The following is an 18,182-nucleotide window of genomic DNA, read 5'->3' as shown; positions in this document are numbered from 1 at the left end:
CCGAGCAGACACATCAAATATTTGATTAGTTTGAGTGTTTTGCTCATTTGCTCTTTGTCGGTCCCAGGTAGTGTTGTAAAACATAAAATAAAAAGTAAAAGCAAGAGCTATTTACAGATCTGTTAAACTCTACTTCTGTGTTCACATTTGCCAGACAAGCAGACTTAGTTGGCTTGGTCTAACAATGAAATCTGATTGGCTGATTGGATTCGAAGATGTGAGGACCCACCTGCTAAGTGAGACCAGATGTCATCTCAGCAGCTTTCTGCCCAGCTCCTAAAGTGTCCGCCGCTCATTCTGTGCCATTATCCCAACAAAAAGGTCTTAACCCTGAAACAGCCTTTGAATGAGTCAGAAAGTAAGTACCAGTCCAAATATCCTCTCTCTGTGAGGTCTAACTTTCAAACTGGTCCCAACAAACACATACAAAAACACACACACAAACACACACACACAAACAAACACACACACACACGCACACACACACACACACACACTCACAAAGTAGAGTTCAAGAGAAAAGTCCAAACCAATGCCAAATAATCTCTGGAGTTCACAATGTCATGACATAACAGGTCTGTGTGTGCATGTTTCTGTGTGTGTTTTTGTGTTTTCCAATAATCAACAGGTTGCCTGTTTTGACTGATGTAGAATAACTCAGTAGTTATTTGTGTCATAGTTTAGTGCTTATTTTAACCTGATAATATATATATTGCGTTTGTGTGAATGTACAAACATGTGTGTGCTAGGCTACAGTTTAAATGATGCACCCAGACCCCGACCTCACTCTCTCTATGGACTATTCTGATTATTGTTTTTCATGATTATTTACATGGCATTTAGTTACAAATTGCCTTCCATAATGGTGTTAATAAATGACCCTTATATTGATTGTAACTACTTAATAAATTTAAATATTTCGCCCTTTTATAACCACTTCTAAAATTCTTCTTTTACATACGAGTCTCGCATATCCAGTAAACTTTGTGTATATACACATTCTGTCATCTCCTGAAGAGAGACAGAATGTGTGAATGCTTACCCCAAAGATTCTGTAGTCTGTGTTGTCATTCTTCTCCAGGTTCGGCCGATATGCCAGAGATGGGTCTGGAGCCTGCATTTCAAATAACAAAGTGTCAAATACATTTTGAGGCTTTACTTGGATACATATGTGCATTTTCTTTGAGAAATGTAAGCACAGCCTCCGCCTAAGATCCTTATGAGCCTCATAGTTGGCAGATGAAGTGTTTACAGCTGCTGTGTGGTTGAGTGTTGGTCCTCTGGAGCTGATTACTTGCCTCCCTGCGCATTCTGGGAGGGAATTGACGATTCCCCATGTAACAGATGTTTGTTTTTTTCTCGTTTGTGTGTGGCTATGATGTGCGTGTAATCGTCGGTCAAGAGAGACATTATGTCCGGCAATGTGAGCTCATGTGGTGTAATCATCGGTTCCGGGGAAATGTTTGGATTGGAATTTTCTAGGAAAGTGGTCGGATTTTGATGAATGTTTCTGTAACTCTGCCAAAAGGTGCTGACTGAATGTTAAGAGAGGAGACTTCCTTTATTAGAGTTGTACATCTTCCTTAGGGTTGTGTGGAACTGTTCTCCATGGTCATGTAAAAGATATTAAACCTCATCATCTAACTTCCCCCAGGGGTACAGAATGTTATAAGTGAGATAAGTGAAGACAGGGCTTCTTCTTGGTATTGTCAGGAGGATGGGATGGACCGCTCTGGACCCAGGGTCTCCTCAGAAGGATTGTCCGCACACAAGGAGAGGGCATGATCCAATAAACCGCCATAAGTAACCTGTGAAATATGTGAACAGTGTTGTGGCTATTTACATTAGTCACACCTAGTCTGTCCATGGAACAGAAGGGAAGGTGACAGTTCCTAGTCTTCACAGCAGAGGTGAACGTAAGGGGTAGATTTTAAAAGGTTAGCTGAGTTCTGGGAATCTCCAGGAATAAACTAGGCTTGTGTTTGCAAGGGAAAGAAAATATTGGTTTTCCTATCGAATCACTGTAAATGTGAGTCCACCAAAAAGATACTCATAAAATAAAAAGGACAGCACGTAAAAACTTAAAGGGTAGAGGGCCTGAACACTCTAAGTCAGGCTTCATGCTTCTGCGTCTGTGTAAACAAACCTTTTCCTTTTGTGTGTCTGTGTGTGTATGTGAAGAACTAAATTTGTAGTGAATAAAACTTTTAAAAGAGATCAATTATAACTCCTGAAACAAAATAGATGATGAAGTCACCCGAATCAGCTTCAGTTGGGCGAAGACTGAATGAAAACCACAAATAAATCTGGAGGTGTGAAGGAAATTAGCCCGCTCTCTGCTGCAGAGGACTTTATTACATGCTACACGTTAGCCACCACATAACACATTTAAATCTCCAAGAAAATAGTTGGTGGTTGATTTGCATCCTGGGTAATGTAGGTTTTATATAAGGAAGAATGTTTTACATTAAAGTGGTTAAAAAACTTCAAACATCACCTTCAGTCTGACAGTTAAGGTTTAATGTCTTAATGTTTTTTTAATTTGATTGACACACTTTTCAATCTTGGCTAAAACTCTCTCTCCTCTCTCTCTCTCTCTCTCTCTCTCTCTCTCTCTCTCTCTCTCCCTCTCTCCCTCCTTTCGGTCTCTCTCTCTCTCTCTCTCTCTCTCTCTCTCTCTCTCTCTCTCTCTCTCTCTCTCTCTCACACACAGGCAAATGAGGGTAAAGAAAAGGTCATGTCAAAAGTCCAATGCCATAGAATTTGTCAAGGCCAACATAACATTACATACCTTCATGTGAACATGTGTGTGCGTGTGTGTGTGTTTGTGTGCATGTGTGTGTGTGTGTGTGTGCGTGTGTAGTAGCGAAGATAAATAATTATTATCACTATAATGTGGTGAGACCAACTTTCCAGTCCTAAAGTCAGTGACATTTATAAAATAGGTCACATTTGCATCTCAGTGTTGCAAGCTCAAACAGATAAAACACATGTGAAAGTTTGACTGGGGTTTTATTACACAAGGCTGCTATTGTATAAACAAAGACAGATGAACAGTATCACACGCGGTTCAGAGAAGGACACTTATACCTTGGGGGGGGGGGGGGGGGGGGGTTCTCACATAAACAGGGAGAGTTAGTAAAGTGGAAAATTCACAGCAAACTGGTTTCATTCATTTAAAGTTAAATAACGTTTGAAGTTCAAGTCATGGTGAATATACAGGAGAATAAAGTGCTTTCATGCATTCCTATGAACATTTGACCTGTAGGAGCACCTACTGAAACTGGAGTTATGCTGAATTGACACTGAGAGATAAGCACAAGACTATGAAGCCTCAAATAACACTTGAAAGGCAAAATATAAGGCCTAATGAATTGATTAAACCAATTAAGGCTAAAAAAACTGACTTTCTGGTGGCAGAAATTAAAATATTGCATCTTATAAGCACTTTATAGGTCAAAAGCACTCTAGAGCATTGTTGTCTTCTCTCTGGTTCGCTTACTGAGACCGTGAAGACTAGTTATCTGTTAAGAAGTGTGCAGACAGATAATGGATTAGGGTTAGCGGTTATTTTGGCTGATGGTCTGCACAGTGGGGTTTTGGGTGAAGGGTTAACTGGGTTTGACGCTGAGGTAAAGCTACTTGTTCAAGCTTTTGAGAGATGGGCTGGATAAGCTCAGGGCTCAGGTAAATTCAGATCAGCAGGATGACGATAGCAGACATTGGACGCCTAGTTTCGACAGAGGCTTCACTGAATCTCAGTTTTTTTCCACACACATAGTGTCTGAAATTGTTGTTACTTTAGAAATGCCTACAACACAAATAATTCAGTTTCACTGAAGTAAACTGGAGGTTATGTGGCCAGTCACAATGATTACTTTAAGGAATCTATCATTTGCGCAGGCCCGAACTGCAGTGAGATGTCATCATGTAAAAATATTTCATAATAATTTATTGAAACTTATTTTCATGGTATTAACCAACGTATCCATGGCCATCAGTATGATTTTACTAATTTGAGCATTTGCTGAGATTATTCAACATGGTACACCATAGTCTGATGGGATTTGTTCTAAAAAAATGTAGCCAGTTTAGGGACTAGAGAGCTCCTCGGAAATTATTTTTTGAATTTTAAATTCACAGTTAGAGATAAAGAGCCATTGGTTTCCAACTAAAGTGCAAGCAGCTAATACTGAATTACCTCTATTGAATGCATCCTTATAGCAGCAATGGCAGTAACAGAAACAACCTGTCAACATACCTTTGAAATTTCCTATCATAATGGGTATGCTTAAATAGTGAGCCTGTTGGCATAGTCGCTATTTGGTGTCATGTTTTCGGTCACCTAGCAAATAGTCAGTGTGTTTTTGCTCTGGGTTTGGTCCCTACCAACGTCTGAGGAAGATATAGGTTTAAATTAGCTTCTAAATGCTACTGATTTGAGCTGATTTAAATGTTTTCAAAATATAAATAATCATAGTTTAGCTTTGTATGACGATGATTTTATGTCATATTTTGGAGGGACAGTGGCTTGCTATGAGTCTTTATGCGTTTATTTATTTTGTAGTCATTGTCGATACATTCTAGTTTTGCACTGAGTACATTATAATCACGGAGATAAGGCACTGCACAGTGTTGAATCTAAATTGAGTTGAAAGAATAACTGATTAAAGTTTATTTCTTGCAAGTTTGTGTTAAACTCTGATGGACATTAACAATGGATAGTTTAGGTGCTAGTTCTACTATTCCCCTTTGTTTTGGTTGTGTTTCTTGCAATGTCGACTAATTCCTAGATTCTATAAATGAAGAAAATGATCATCAGTAGTAGATGAAATAAGACATAAGTTGTAATAAACCACAATAGCCCATTTATGGACGGACATCAAAGCCTTATTTTGGTCCCTTGGTGTGTCACTGAGGCCACGAGGCCTGGGTAGCTTGCCAACGTGTCTCAGTCGACATGCTGTCCGATTTGAGCTGGGGTCTTAGCCGTAACTGTGAGGACTGCGAGGGTTAATGGGGGAGGAGTCTTCCCTCCCGCTCTGTCCAATCAGCTGGTAGAGACGGTGGCTGAGGTTCTGAACCTGACAGGTGCCCAGAACGCAGCCCACCCTCATCAGGTGGCTGTGGCCCCGCCCACCACCAGTGTTGGCATGACGACGACCTCTTGACCTGTGTTGACGAACTGGCGCTTCCTGTAGCACATTGCTCTGGTCAAGCAATTGGTCGGACAAGTGCAGCTGGGCCTCTTTGTGCAGCAGGGCTCTCCAGAGGACATGACTGTCTCCTAGGGGGATGTGGTTGTCTGTGGTAACAGCCATATCAGACACAGCAGGCACGGCGGGGGGGTGAGGAGAAGACTTTGGCTGTTTAGAACTTCTGGATAAACCCAACCTGTGATACACAGAAAGAGAGAAAACTGTTTAGATTCAACATAAAAGCCGTAGGACAGACACTCACAGATGGGGGGCGGTCATGCGCATGTCACCTGCTTGGGTTTCTGATCGAAAGTGGATCCCTACGACAAGATGAAATGCCTCACAGTCAGGATCGGTGGGTCTCAAAGAGGTGATTGAAAGAGAAAGTGAGAAGGAAAGATGGAGGCAGAGATAGACAGAGGGTGGTGAGCAGGTGGGAGTCTGCTTCATTATAGTGCGGCAGATTCTTTTTCACTTACAATTACACTGTCTGCGTATGTCAGTGACAATCGGACGCTACACTGATGTGTTTGACACACTTTTTGTAAGCTAAACTGGACGTGAGCATTACCCTTGTTACTTTGATAAAATTGTTAACATTGTGATATAGATTGGGTTTTTTGGTTGGGCAGTTTCTTATTTTCTCAGGCAATGATGCATGGATTTTGCGGAAAAAAAGCTGGTACTCAGGGCACTGTTGGGCCTTGGCGGAGGTATGTACACTCTGAGTACTTTTCTAGTCTATATATTAAACACTGAAATTAAACTTACAACGAACCCTTAAGACTGCATACTCGTACAACATCTTCACTATATCTTCATGTGGACCCACTAAACACAGTCAAAGAGTGACAGCTTGTACATGTTTTCAAACAGTCTAAAATGCCCGTCAGTGACCTCTAGATGTTGTCCAGTTTCCTGCAACTATCCAGCCTGAAGTGGTTTAAACTGACTGACACCGTCTTCCAATCACGTATCACCAACACAGCAAAAGCAATGTTTTCTGTTAATGATCAGCAGGGTCTGAGCTGTCACAACTTACAACAGGGGAGTGAGAGAGTAAAACACACAGCACAATGTGGTTGATGTTAAGAGGCCACCGCTTCTCTTGACTTGATTTCCAACTACTTTCTTTCACACCTCGCGGCAGGCCAGCCTCACAATACCTTTTCTTTTCTTTTTTATCTATCTTCGCTCTCTCGTGTTCGAGAGCTCAGTCGCTAGAGCTCGCTCGTCTGTTTGGCCACGTGACCCTTCAGAAATTGCGCAATACTTAGAATGGATCATGTAGATACAAAATAGCCGGGGGAGCAGGTTTAAGGTGTAAGTAATATGGGAACTTGCATTTGATTTTGAAATTGAAATAGTGTGCATGATATTGAATCAGTATGCTGATGAACAAAAAACGTGAATGGGCATGTGAATGAAACTTTAACTCTGCAGCTCTGTTTGAAAATATCACTCATCTGCACGGCTATTTTTATACTGACTACACATTCTACATTTTCTTGCAAAACAGAAAATACCTGTGTGTGTGTGTGTGTGTGTGTGTGTGTGTGTGTGTGTGTGTGTGTGTGTGTGTGTGTGCGTGCGTGCGTGTGTGTGTGTGTGTTGGCTCTTCATGAGGTGAGAAACAAAGAGTCAAGTGAGAGAGACAGTTTGTGTTTGTTTGGTTTGAAAAGTGGTCCAGAACCTCATATGATCTTTATCTTGTAACTGATCCTGACTGGTATTCTGATCAGTCTTCTGGCCGGACACCTTGAGCCCTCTCTGCCAATACACGCACACATGCACACGCAGACAAACACATACCCACGTTCCCTAACCAACTCACTATTGTGTGTTATACCAGTGACTGGAAGGTTTTGAGATTGAACTGTGTTTCAGGGAAGCTGATTCTGGCAGCACTCGACAAAATCACACAAAAACAAGCACACACACAAACACACAAGAAAACACACACATACACTGGCATAATGTTGGTTGGCCGGGAATTCATCGATACACACGTGCAAGTCACATGTGACTGCCTGGCAACAGAGATTTTCCAACACAAAAACCTGCTCACTGATATTCATTTACACTGCCTAACATGCTCTCGCCCACACACACACACACACACACACACACACACACACACACACACACACACACACACACACACACACTTGCTGCATCCGAGTAAAAGCCTACCTGCTTAGAGGTTTAAACCAAGTTGTCTAAAGGAAAAAACTGTTGGTGCAGAGGTACAAGTAAAATCTAGGCCTCTGGACTGCTTCCCTCTCTTTATGTAGACCTAACACCACCAGTACAGATATAGGTTTGTGATATAGGCTATATCTGTACTAACAGACAAACAAGATCTAACAAGTTTGTGTGTCATTGACAGAAAAATTAGTCAAATGTTTATTTTGTTCTTCTGCAGAATAAAGTGAATATAAAGTTAGCTTCAAATAAATGAAAGTGAGACGAGGATTTGTATACGTTACTTTCTTAGTAAATTAGTATAATAGTAATACATAGTCCTTAACGAATGTATTAGATATTGATAGTGGACACAGGCTATGGGTTATTCAACAAAGCTTCCAGATCTGACCTGGAGACATTGTGGTGGAGGGGTTGTTGTCTCTAAGCCGGGGGTGCCACATCATTTCCTTGGGTCACTCCGGAGCCACAGACACGAGCTGGTAAATAATACACTGACCAATCATCAGCTTTAAAGTTAATATTGAAGTGTTTATTTCTCATAAACAGCCTTTATTCTCATACAGCAGCTAAAGCAAAACATTTTCACGTGCGGTGATGATCAAAGCTTTTCATCAGCATGTTGCTGAAAATGACACTGATGATCAGTGAACGAGAAACATGGGAAACTCATATTGCTGACAGGAGGTGGGCAGTCTGATAATAATTCAGTGTCACTCTTAAAAAAAACACCATAAGCCATTTTCAGGTTTGAACTCAAAAACACGAGCTGTGCCCTTAAGGTTGGTGCCGTATATCATGTGATTCTGTTTTAAAACCTTCTGCCACAGAGCATAACATGTACACTATTCTATCTGTGTGTGTGTGTGCGTGTGTGTGTGTGTGTCGGTTTTTCAGGGGCATGTCTATCTATAGTTATGAGGGCCAATTTTGGTTCAATACCATAATTGTGAGGACATTTTGACATAATTTTGAGGGTTTTGGTTTTAGGGTTAGGGTTAGAATTAGGTTAGGGTCAGGGTTGGGGTAAGGGGCTATGAAATACATTATGTCAGTGTCTTCAAAACTATAGAGAGACATGCAGTGTGTGTGTGTGTGTGTGTGTGTGTTTGTGTGTGTGTGTGTGTGTGCGTGTGCGTGCGTGTTTGTGTGTGTGTTGCATTGTAGGTTGTGAACTATGTTGAGAGCCTGAGAGCAGAAGGAGCTTCTTCAACATTCCTCCTAAGTTAGAGCGCAGCATGGGGTTGTTCGAAGAGGAACTGAACACACACACACACACACACACACACACACACACACATGCGCACCTTCCTGTCGTAAGTCCTCAACGCTACTCAACTTTTTGTCCCAATCAGATCCCCACTGTTTCATTACTGTTATTAAAGTTACTGGGTCTATTCTGCTTCTTTCTCTCCATCTTCTCTAAATTACTACAGGATTCTTAAATTGTTCTTCCTTTCTTCTTTTCTTTCTTTCCAGTCATTTTATCAAGCAGAAGCAGTGTTTTTCATCACGGTTAAATCCCCCCTTCTTTTCCTCCTTAACCTCCTACAACCTTCAAAGACCTTTATGAAGCCTTTTTCTTATTTAAACTTAAATAGCTTTGAACTACTGAATCACTAAATTAAACAAGCTCTTGGGCTTTTAGCTCCACAAGTTCAAATGTCCAACTTAACCTTGTTGTAACTTAAGCACTTGAACTGTGGGTTAACTGGATTCACAATAATAACAGATGGCACTATAATAGAAAAACACTTTTGTTTTACTCACATCGGCCCCGTTGTCTCTCTTGCACATAAACACAAAATAATAAACAGTGAAAAGAATTGTTTAGACTAGAAAATAAACGGATAACGCATGGGTCTGCATGTGACGGCTATCTTAAAAATACTGCTGTGTGTGTGTGTGTGTGTGCTGTAGTCTTGTTTGCCCCCTCGGAATGTGCCATGTATCCTTGTACAAATCCCAGTAAATCAGCCTCACCCCTGTCTCACCTCCTGTTGCTTTCAGAGGAATTACCTCATTCTGCTACTGGACCTTTTTCTCACATCAATGACTGCCAGGAGACCAGAAGCAGAACTTTCAATGATTAACCTTGAGTAGTTGATCGATCCCTCAGTATTAGGAGAGTGACAAATGCCCATTACAAGTTACCATAGTTCCCCAAGGTGCTGTCTTGAAAACGATTGTGTTTGAAACAACGAAAAATCTGAGAAAAACTGTGAATCTTCACATTTGAGAAGCTGGAGCCAGAAAATGAAAGGTATGTCCAAGTTATTATCAAAGTGTTTTAGTTAATTAGCCACAATAAACTTGTTTAGAACTAAGAAAGCATCATCACAATATGTTAAAATACATAAAGAATTCAAGTGTGTTTCCTTGCAGAAAGCACAACCCGAACCATACTTTTCAAAGCAAGCTATAAGTTAAATGTAGACTTTAAGTAAAAGTTGTATTCCATCAGTCTGAGTCTCCACATTCAGCTTGATGTGAGGCAGTGGTACCTGTGTCTGTGAGAGAGGCTCCTCAGAGTCACAGCGCGGGCCTGGATCTCCAGAGGCAGGAGGCCGAGCAGCAGCCACAGCCAAGCCGGCGGGAGGGCACACATTGCGGCTCAGCAGAGACGCACGGTCCTGGGGAGGAGGCGGGTAGAGAAGGGGAACTCCTGCGACCAAAATTAGATTTTTTTTTTTTTCGTGAGGGTGGAGTAAAAACGAAATGATGCGTAAAAAATCCGGTGACAACGTGTCAAATTCTATCTAACACGCAGGTTCTCCTGCTGGAGTGACACCGGCTGCATCCTCAGTCCTGCGCGCTGCATCCTCTGCGCGCACACGAACACTGCTCCTCTCACTGCTGATGGAAACTAACAACAAAGTAGGTGGAAACTCAGAAAGTCATTGGGGCTCACATCGGGAGCAAGTGGAGCTTTTCCATTTATAAAACCCTGCTGAGGGAGGAGGAAGAGGAGGAGGAGGGAGGGAGGCAGGAAGGCTTATTGTGTGTCCTCCTCTGAGACCTCACCTCTAATGAATCCCACTACCTCATTAAACCTCAGGAATGACTTTCCTCATTTAATCTACAGGCAATAGAGTACACAACATAATGTTTTGTTTTGTGGGGGTCGTGGTGACCTTGTGGATTTGATTATTGCCTCCAGTTTCTTTTTACACCGGGATTTCATATCTGTGCATGATATTTTGATAAATAAGCTGAGTTTGTGCAGAAAATAATGTGTTGGACAAAAATAAACCTAACTTATTTTCAAGCTACTTAATCTATTCGGTTATAAGAGGTGATACTGAGGTATAGAGAATCCAAACTGAATCCAAGTCAGACCTTTAAGTGTGAAGGTGTGTGTGCACGATTGATTGTAAACTGATAAATTCACATATCTGTCAATAATTAGCACACAGTAAAACTTTATTACAAACAGATGAAAGACCACAAAGCTCCTGGTTGTGGCCTTCGTGACTGCTGCCCAACACAGAAATCACATCACACGTACAGTAAACGCCTTGTCAGGGTCCAGTCGTGCCCACATGCCCTTTTAAAAATGCTTGTGACATTTGTAAAGTGAAACGCAAGACGTGACATTTTACTTTACAAACGAGGGAGATTCAATCTCAATGAAACTGAAACTTAAATAAGGGTTCAATACTGAGCAGATTCAAACACTAACGAGCGATGTTGATCCTGGCCTGCTAATTGCTCATTAAGGTTCACTCTATCAATTGCACATCATACTGTGAAAATTGTATGTAAATCGAATAATAGTTGTAAAACAAAACTTATTTCCTGTTGCCAGTATTTTAAAATAAAAAATTTAAAAATAATGATATATTTTTAAATATTTTTAAAGTGGAGTAACATATCCAAGTGTACTACATGCAAAAAACAAGACATTTCCTGTTTCCACCAGGGGGCGCTGTGATTTCAAGTCATAATTTCGGATGAAAGCCCTGGGACAAGTTCATCAAAGTAAAAATGGCCACTAATTGCAAAATTGCGCCGGCAAATTAATCTAGTTGTGTGAGCGAGTCCAAGTCAGCCAGCCTGGTTTCTATTGTCATGGTGTATCTTGATTTGTATGAGTCCATCTAAGACAGTTTGGAGGCACTGCAGAGACTGAGTGGGGGTCAGCACTGGTCGCAGTGATCCGGTTCTCCTCGTTTTCCTTCTGTAACAACTTGTCTATTCTTTTTTGTGAAGTAAGGACCCAGACGAGAGGCTCAGAGTGTGAACCCGATTAAAGAATGCTCTGTTATGTGGAGGAGGCTTCAGGTCTTAATTAAAGGGCCGAGTGTGTGTGACTCAGCAGTTTGTGGTATTACCTTCGAAGCTCAATTTCCAACACTGTGAGCCTCAACTCAGTCCAACATGTGCATTAACACATCTCTTATCTACCCTGTGTGTGTGTGCGTGTGTGCGTGTGTGTGTGTCCAGACACTCTCATCTCCTCACAGACACAGATGCTTGGCCTCTCACTAGAGAGACTGAGTTTCAGTTTCAGTCTGAGCTGGGACTTTGCTGAATCTCTGCTCACATTTCACGACCTGTGAGCAAGAATCGTAACCACGTCCAGGTTGCTTTCACCACATGTTTCATCTTGATCCCTCTTTTCATTCCTCAGACATCACGGTTAGTCCGAGAACTCACAACACAGCTTGTGATGATCACAATCAAACTTTTTCCCGATGTGTCCTCACAGGGAAAGCAGATCTTCACTCAGGTGGATTGAGTGCAGCAGGAGGTTGAGTAAGGTGACAGTGATGTGCAGGGACTAAGGAGACACAGTGTTCTTTCATCTGAAGATCTTCTCAAGGATATTTTTCCCTTTATACATTCCGTAGATCTGTGATTTCAATGCATAACCAGATAAGCACAATTCCATAGATTTAGTTTGCTAGTTCCTAGAAGTTTGATACTTCATCATTCACAAAACAAATTTAGGAGTGATGTCAGCAAAATGTTTTACCAAAAGTCTATTGAATCTTTTATTTTATTTAAATAAATGATGTCTATTGTCATGGAATTATTGTCACCTTATTTAGGCTCTTTTTCCTCATGAAGATTGATTTTACAGTCCAGTGTTGAACTCATCTTCCCTTTACAGTGTGGTGGAATATTGGTGCCTCTGTGTGGTGAAATGTGGGGTTACACATCCCCAGGGAAAGCAAACGTCATACATTCATAATTCTCTGCATTTTAAATTGAGTGGGGTTGTCAAATCTGTCTTTGCATAAACTTTGATAAAAAAAAAACATATTAGAGATATTATACACTTCTGACACAAAGTCAGAATAGCGCTACTAGTGACATTACATTAGTGGCACTAATGTAACGTATGCTGCTCTACTGACATTGAAATTGAGAGATTCGTAGTCTCATCGTCAGTTCCCCTCCACATTTATCTGTTGTTTCTGACAGCAGAAAAAAAAGTATTCTATATAATACTTAAATTGTCATGAATTAGATTTTTGTCTGTCTGAAAAATGTTGATATTGTGCAGCCAACAAATCAAACTGTACCTTCGTTGAGAAAAAACTGTGATATATGCTGTGTTCCTAAGAGGCCAGCAGGGAGCGCTGCTGGCCAACCAAAGAGCTGGAGACACGTTGACAGTAGTTAACCAGCAGGTACTGGAGTATTAAGATACAGTTCACTGAGCAGATACTGAATCTACTTATATCCAGAAAATGTGTCCTTGATAAATGTTTATTACAGAGCTCAGATTCATACATTAAGAGAGGAGCTGTGAGATTCAATATAGATGCAGCCACAACAATGTCATCACATTTGCATGGACACACCACCGTTACAGGTTTGTGGAAAATATTCAGAAAGTAACTATGGCACATTTTGTTCATATTAACTGTGAATTGTCTGAGTCGGGGGACAATTCTGTTTTAAAATGATTCCTGTTTTAAGTCAACGAGGAAGACGTGATTGACGTTGAAGATCTTGACCTTATCAAAATATAAAAATGCACCATTAGGTTAAAATACACTATCATGCAATATTTATGTTTTACACATAATCATAACAACCGATGACAATTATATACAAGTGGATACAACTTCCAGACCTTTAAGAGAAATCCATGCGGTGAATGAAGCTGACGTTTGGCCCAGAGAGTTCAGAGACACATTCCAAAATTCAATAAATGTGTGATGAAAATATGTGTGTGTGTGCTCTTCAGTTTCAGCCTTGCTTTCTGAGCGCTGCGATGAGGTCCTGCAGCGGCTTGGTGTCTTCCAGCTCGAGCAGCGCGTGCTGCTGGCAGAAGAGCGTGAGATGTGTGAAGAGTGTGTTGAGGTGCGCCTGCAGACCCAGAGCAACTGTCTCTCTGTAGTGGGACCAGTAAATGTGGGACAGGCTCCTGAATAACAGCAGAAACACCTTCTGGACCAGAAAGATAAAACCTGTTGGAAACGCTGAACCTGGGAAAAAGAGGGGAAGAGACAAAAACGTATGGCTGAAACTGGAACAAGATGTGTGAAGTCATGCAACACGAGACGATGTCAACGCAATTTCACCTGTTTTTGTGGGGAACACATCTTCATCAGTGAGGAGGTCCTGAATGTAAGACATGGCATAGTCAAAGTAAAGCGGAGCCGAGCACTTCAGCTTCCGGCCGTGGTCATCGGTCCAGACAAAAATCCTGACAACACCAACACAGAGAGTCATTGGAGACAACCATCAGACTTTAATAGTAAACATTTAGTAATGGTCATAAGTATTGCAGGTTCTCTCAAACAAAATGTGATGGTGTAAGATTCGATTTGTTATATATATGCTCAGAGCTAAAAACACAAGCCTCCAGGAGGAATCAAGGATTAAAGTGAAGACACTGCTCCAGGATCACATGATGAATGCTGAGTAAACTCCTTGATGAAGACGGAGAGATGTGGTTCAAAGGTGTGGCTGAAGCTCAAGAGTCTTTTTTTTTTTAAATTGCTGCTGCTGTGGGTGGTGCTGCCGCCTCACAGAAAGAAGGCTTGAATCCTGGTTCAGCTGGGCTCTTTCTGAGGTGATTACATGTTCTCCCCATGTCTGCGTGTGTTTTCTCCAGGTACTTCAGTCCAAAGACATGCATATTGTTGTTAGGTTAATTGGAGACTTTAAATTGACCATAGGTGTGAATGTGAGAGTGAATGGTTGTGTGTCTCTGTACGTTGGCCCTGTGATACACTGATGACATCGCCTCTCGCCCAATGTCGGCTTGGATTAGCTCCAGCTCCCCCTATGATTCTCAAAGAATGATCAGTATAGTCGATGAATGGATGGATGTTTAAAAAGGTGACAAATTAACTGCCACTCTCGTCGTTTAGGTTTAACATACCAGTAGAAGTGTTTCTCACAATATCACCACTTCTGGATTAAAATGCATTAAAGTAGATGATAAAAACAGCATCATGGTCTTTAACGTCACAGCCATTTGCTGCGTTGTAGGAGAAGAACTGCATGAGATGTTTCAGAATTAAAGGGCAAATTCACCCAAGTCATGAAGGCTTTGACACTTTCACATGCTTGGTGAAATGTCTAAAACAATATTTTTACATCGGCTGTGAATGGATTTAATTTGTGAAAACTGTAATTAGAAGTGTTCATCATCAATACATTTTTACAAAGACAACTTTCTGGTTTATTCGGTCCCCTCTGTCATTTGTTAATCTAAGGCCTGTGGGTGGAGCTTATTAGCACATAAATCATGATAAAATACCAAGGTGTTTTTTGTTTTCTTGGGATTTGGGTGGATTTACCATTCAGCTAAGTGCTGTGCCATATTTCTGAAATAACATACATGTTGCCAGGTCCACACGCAGTTGGGCAGGTGGTGGGCGTGCAGAATTCGGACAGCGCACTGGAGAACAGGTTTATGTGCTTGAAAAATGCCACCGCTGAAAGAAATCCAGAGGAAGTAAAATTACACATTGTGGATAATCCTATTTCTGTCTGTTTGCGGTGTGTGTGGAAGGATAAGCAGCAGAGCAAAGAATGGCTTCTACTCACTATTGCTGGCGAGCCACTCGGCCTTGTCTACGCCTGGCGGCAGAGACGTGAGGACCAACATGTCCGTGCGTGTGATCTGCTGGCACACATGCTCCTGCTGCAGATACGGACGCTCCTCCAGATTATTGTTATTAATTCCCCTTGGGAGGACAGGGCAGAGGTAATGAAGCAGAGGAGGACGGAGGGACAGAAAATATAGCTGTGTATAACAATCGATAGGTCAGAGGATTAATTACTCCTGCTGCAGTCAGTAGATAACACCTTTTACAGTCTGGCCTGCCCTCTGTGGCTGAGACACACACACACACACACACACACACACACACACACACACACACACACACACACACACACACACACACACACACACACACACACACACACACACACACACACACACACACACACACACACACACACACACACACACACACACACACACACACACACACACACACACACACACGCAGCCGTAACTGCAGAGCTGAGCATCCAATAAAGCAACAGTTTGTGTAATGAAGGCAGTCAATTCAGAGCCGGGGTAATAACTGTTAATGAAGCTACTGCAGTGGTCATCACAAATGAATGGGAGGCGTAATGTTGGGAAACATCAGTGCTGAGGCCTGCAGCTCACAACGCTACTGATAAGTTACAGGTAGTGTTATGTTATCAGAGGCACTAACTACGGAGAGTGAGTGTGGGGAATGAATCCTGTTTGTGTATGGAAAGTGTACTGGAAAGTCAACCTTGGCAGCAGGATTTGACTTCATGCAAAACAGGAAGGCCTCTCTGACACAGGTACTGAGCTCTCGTGTTTTGAAACACGCTGCACTGGACTGAAGAGAATACATCAAAGTGCGCTGGAATAAAGCAGCTGCCCGGTTCAGTTTTCATACGTCCACACGCGGCAGCTGAGCGTTTACTCAGTGTGACCTTGCCTGCTGTGATAAGGGAAACACTGTGCTCTCTATGAGGCCTCACTCCCCCCTGGTGTGAATGTGTGTGTGATGACAGAGCAGGGAGATTTCCTTTTAATTTTCCAAACAGCAGCTCTTTGTCCAAAGTAGAGGTCAGAAGAGGTAGAGAGGGAGGAATAGAGCAGAATGTAAACATTAACTGTGCAAAGGCACAGCAGTGCAAACCCAAACGTGACAAGCTTCTCCAATGTCCACAGGAACTTCTTTTGTTAACATCCTGTTCTGCTCCGGCTCCATGGTATTAACTCGGTCATCGCCTCTCGCCTACTAGTTGTCTGCACGCAAACAACACAGTGAACCTGGAGCTACACAACACACATGTTGTGTTTGTATGTAAACACGCTCCTCTGTGACCCTGCTCTCCTGTTCCCAGGCGCCTGTTTACCTTTACCTCTGCGCTGAGGGTGAGATAAACAGTCCCATAACCCCCCCACCCCCCAGTGTGCTCGCTCCAGCCGTCTCTCAGAAGATTCATCCCAGAGCAAACATTTGCATAGTGACTGTGATAAAAGTGCGTTTTTCACAGTGTTTTTCTCGTCAGGCTGTGTGTGTTCCCGCTGCTGAAGGAATCCACCTCCACTGATGCCATCAGACAAATATGTAACACACACACACACACTCTCTCTCTCTCTCTCCCTTTATCTGGAGAACATTCCTCAGTAAACCATGTGCAGCAAGATTTGTACTCGTGTTTTTTCGACAATATCCAGCTAGGGTTAGGGCTATGACTAAATCTTTCTTTTTAAAATGTTAGTTTTTGTTCTTTAATGATAAGGAAGTATATGTGGTTTTAAAAAAAGTTGATGCAAAACCCTTACAGGAAACTGAAACGTGAAGAAAATAGTTAACTCACTGTTTGTCATTGCTGATGTCAGAAGGCTGGAGCGTCTTGCCGTCTGCCTCCGTCGCCGAGGGGTAACTATGGCAACCCCCCATGGCGTAAAGCTAAGTCCAGAGCAGTTGGTCAAGCCAGCCCCCCCTTTCCATCCCAATCATACTCATACACACTCACTTGCACACTTCTACACACTACAAGCAGCATCAGACAACCACCACAGTGCCCACACGACTATCTCTCAGCACTCTAAACGGAGCCATTCAGCTGACAAACACAACTTCCCCTTCTAGCACACACACACACAAAAAAAAGTTTTACGAATCACAAAGCGAGAAAAGTGGTGCAGGAGTTGAGGATCGTGAGCGGAAAGTGAAGCTGTGCAGCTGTCTGCGTCTCCTTCAGCTCCACAGATCCAGTGTCAGTGTGTATATGTCTCCTTTGTCTGGAGTCCCACACCCCACAGGCTCCTCCTCTCCCAGCTCCAAGCAGACAGGCTGGTTTCTCCACAACCCATTTAAGTACAGAACACAACTCCGCCTTCTTCCTTCTTTTCCACCCATGACACACACACACACACACATACAAACACACTTCTCCACATGTACTCACTCTATGAGGACACAGCAGGCAGGTGCAGATGGCAAACTAAGGGTGGCTTTCCTTCGACATGGTAGAAGTTGGAAAGAGATTGTAAAGAGGGAGGAGGGCGAGAAGAAGAAGCAGAGGAGCAGCAGGTGTGTTCAGTGTCTGTAACAAACAGAGGAATGTGATAACATACATGGTGCATCGGAGTCAAAGAATGAAACACACATCCATCATAAAAGGCACAATGATACATGGACATTGACTCACAAGCCGAAAAGTTTAGAACATGAAGTGTGTGAAGACAAAAGAAGAGGGGGGTCTTCATCTCCCTCCCCCACTGTCACATGAACACACTTCACTTCT

General features: G+C 42.3%; 2 protein-coding genes across 2 annotated transcripts; both read right to left on the bottom strand.

Annotated features, from left to right (window-relative positions):
* Positions 1-4,985: 4,985 nt before the first annotated feature.
* On the bottom strand, positions 4,986-10,011 carry adm2b (adrenomedullin 2b). The gene is made up of 2 exons (XM_053426421.1): positions 9,908-10,011; positions 4,986-5,394 (listed from the first exon to the last, which is right to left on the bottom strand). The coding sequence occupies exons 1-2, from the start codon at positions 10,009-10,011 to the stop codon at positions 4,986-4,988; spliced, it is 513 nt and encodes a 170-aa protein (XP_053282396.1).
* A 3,092-nt stretch (positions 10,012-13,103) lies between these two features.
* On the bottom strand, positions 13,104-17,733 carry LOC128443985 (MOB kinase activator 2). The gene is made up of 5 exons (XM_053426255.1): positions 17,250-17,733; positions 15,420-15,559; positions 15,211-15,307; positions 13,943-14,067; positions 13,104-13,846 (listed from the first exon to the last, which is right to left on the bottom strand). The coding sequence occupies exons 1-5, from the start codon at positions 17,330-17,332 to the stop codon at positions 13,608-13,610; spliced, it is 684 nt and encodes a 227-aa protein (XP_053282230.1). The 5' UTR covers positions 17,333-17,733; the 3' UTR covers positions 13,104-13,607.
* Between the last annotated feature and the right edge of the window lie 449 nt (positions 17,734-18,182).

Source organism: Pleuronectes platessa, chromosome 7 (assembly GCF_947347685.1).
Source record: "Pleuronectes platessa chromosome 7, fPlePla1.1, whole genome shotgun sequence".
In the NCBI taxonomy this organism is placed as follows: domain Eukaryota; kingdom Metazoa; phylum Chordata; class Actinopteri; order Pleuronectiformes; family Pleuronectidae; genus Pleuronectes; species Pleuronectes platessa.
Note: the sequence above shows the minus strand (reverse complement) of the source record. Positions and strands in the feature narration are given on the sequence as shown.

Bases quoted from the DNA above. Each gene is read 5' to 3' on its own strand.
- adm2b (XM_053426421.1), bottom strand. From the start codon at position 10,011: ATGTGTGCCCTCCCGCCGGCTTGGCTGTGGCTGCTGCTCGGCCTCCTG. The intron at 5,395-9,907 runs GTACCACTGCCT...TGTGTATCACAG, and splicing joins AGCCTCTCTCACAGACACAG to GTTGGGTTTATCCAGAAGTT.
- LOC128443985 (XM_053426255.1), bottom strand. From the start codon at position 17,332: ATGGGGGGTTGCCATAGTTACCCCTCGGCGACGGAGGCAGACGGCAAG. The intron at 15,308-15,419 runs GTGAGTAGAAGC...GATTTCTTTCAG, and splicing joins CGAGTGGCTCGCCAGCAATA to CGGTGGCATTTTTCAAGCAC. The intron at 13,847-13,942 runs GTGAAATTGCGT...TCTTTTTCCCAG, and splicing joins TGTGTTCCCCACAAAAACAG to GTTCAGCGTTTCCAACAGGT.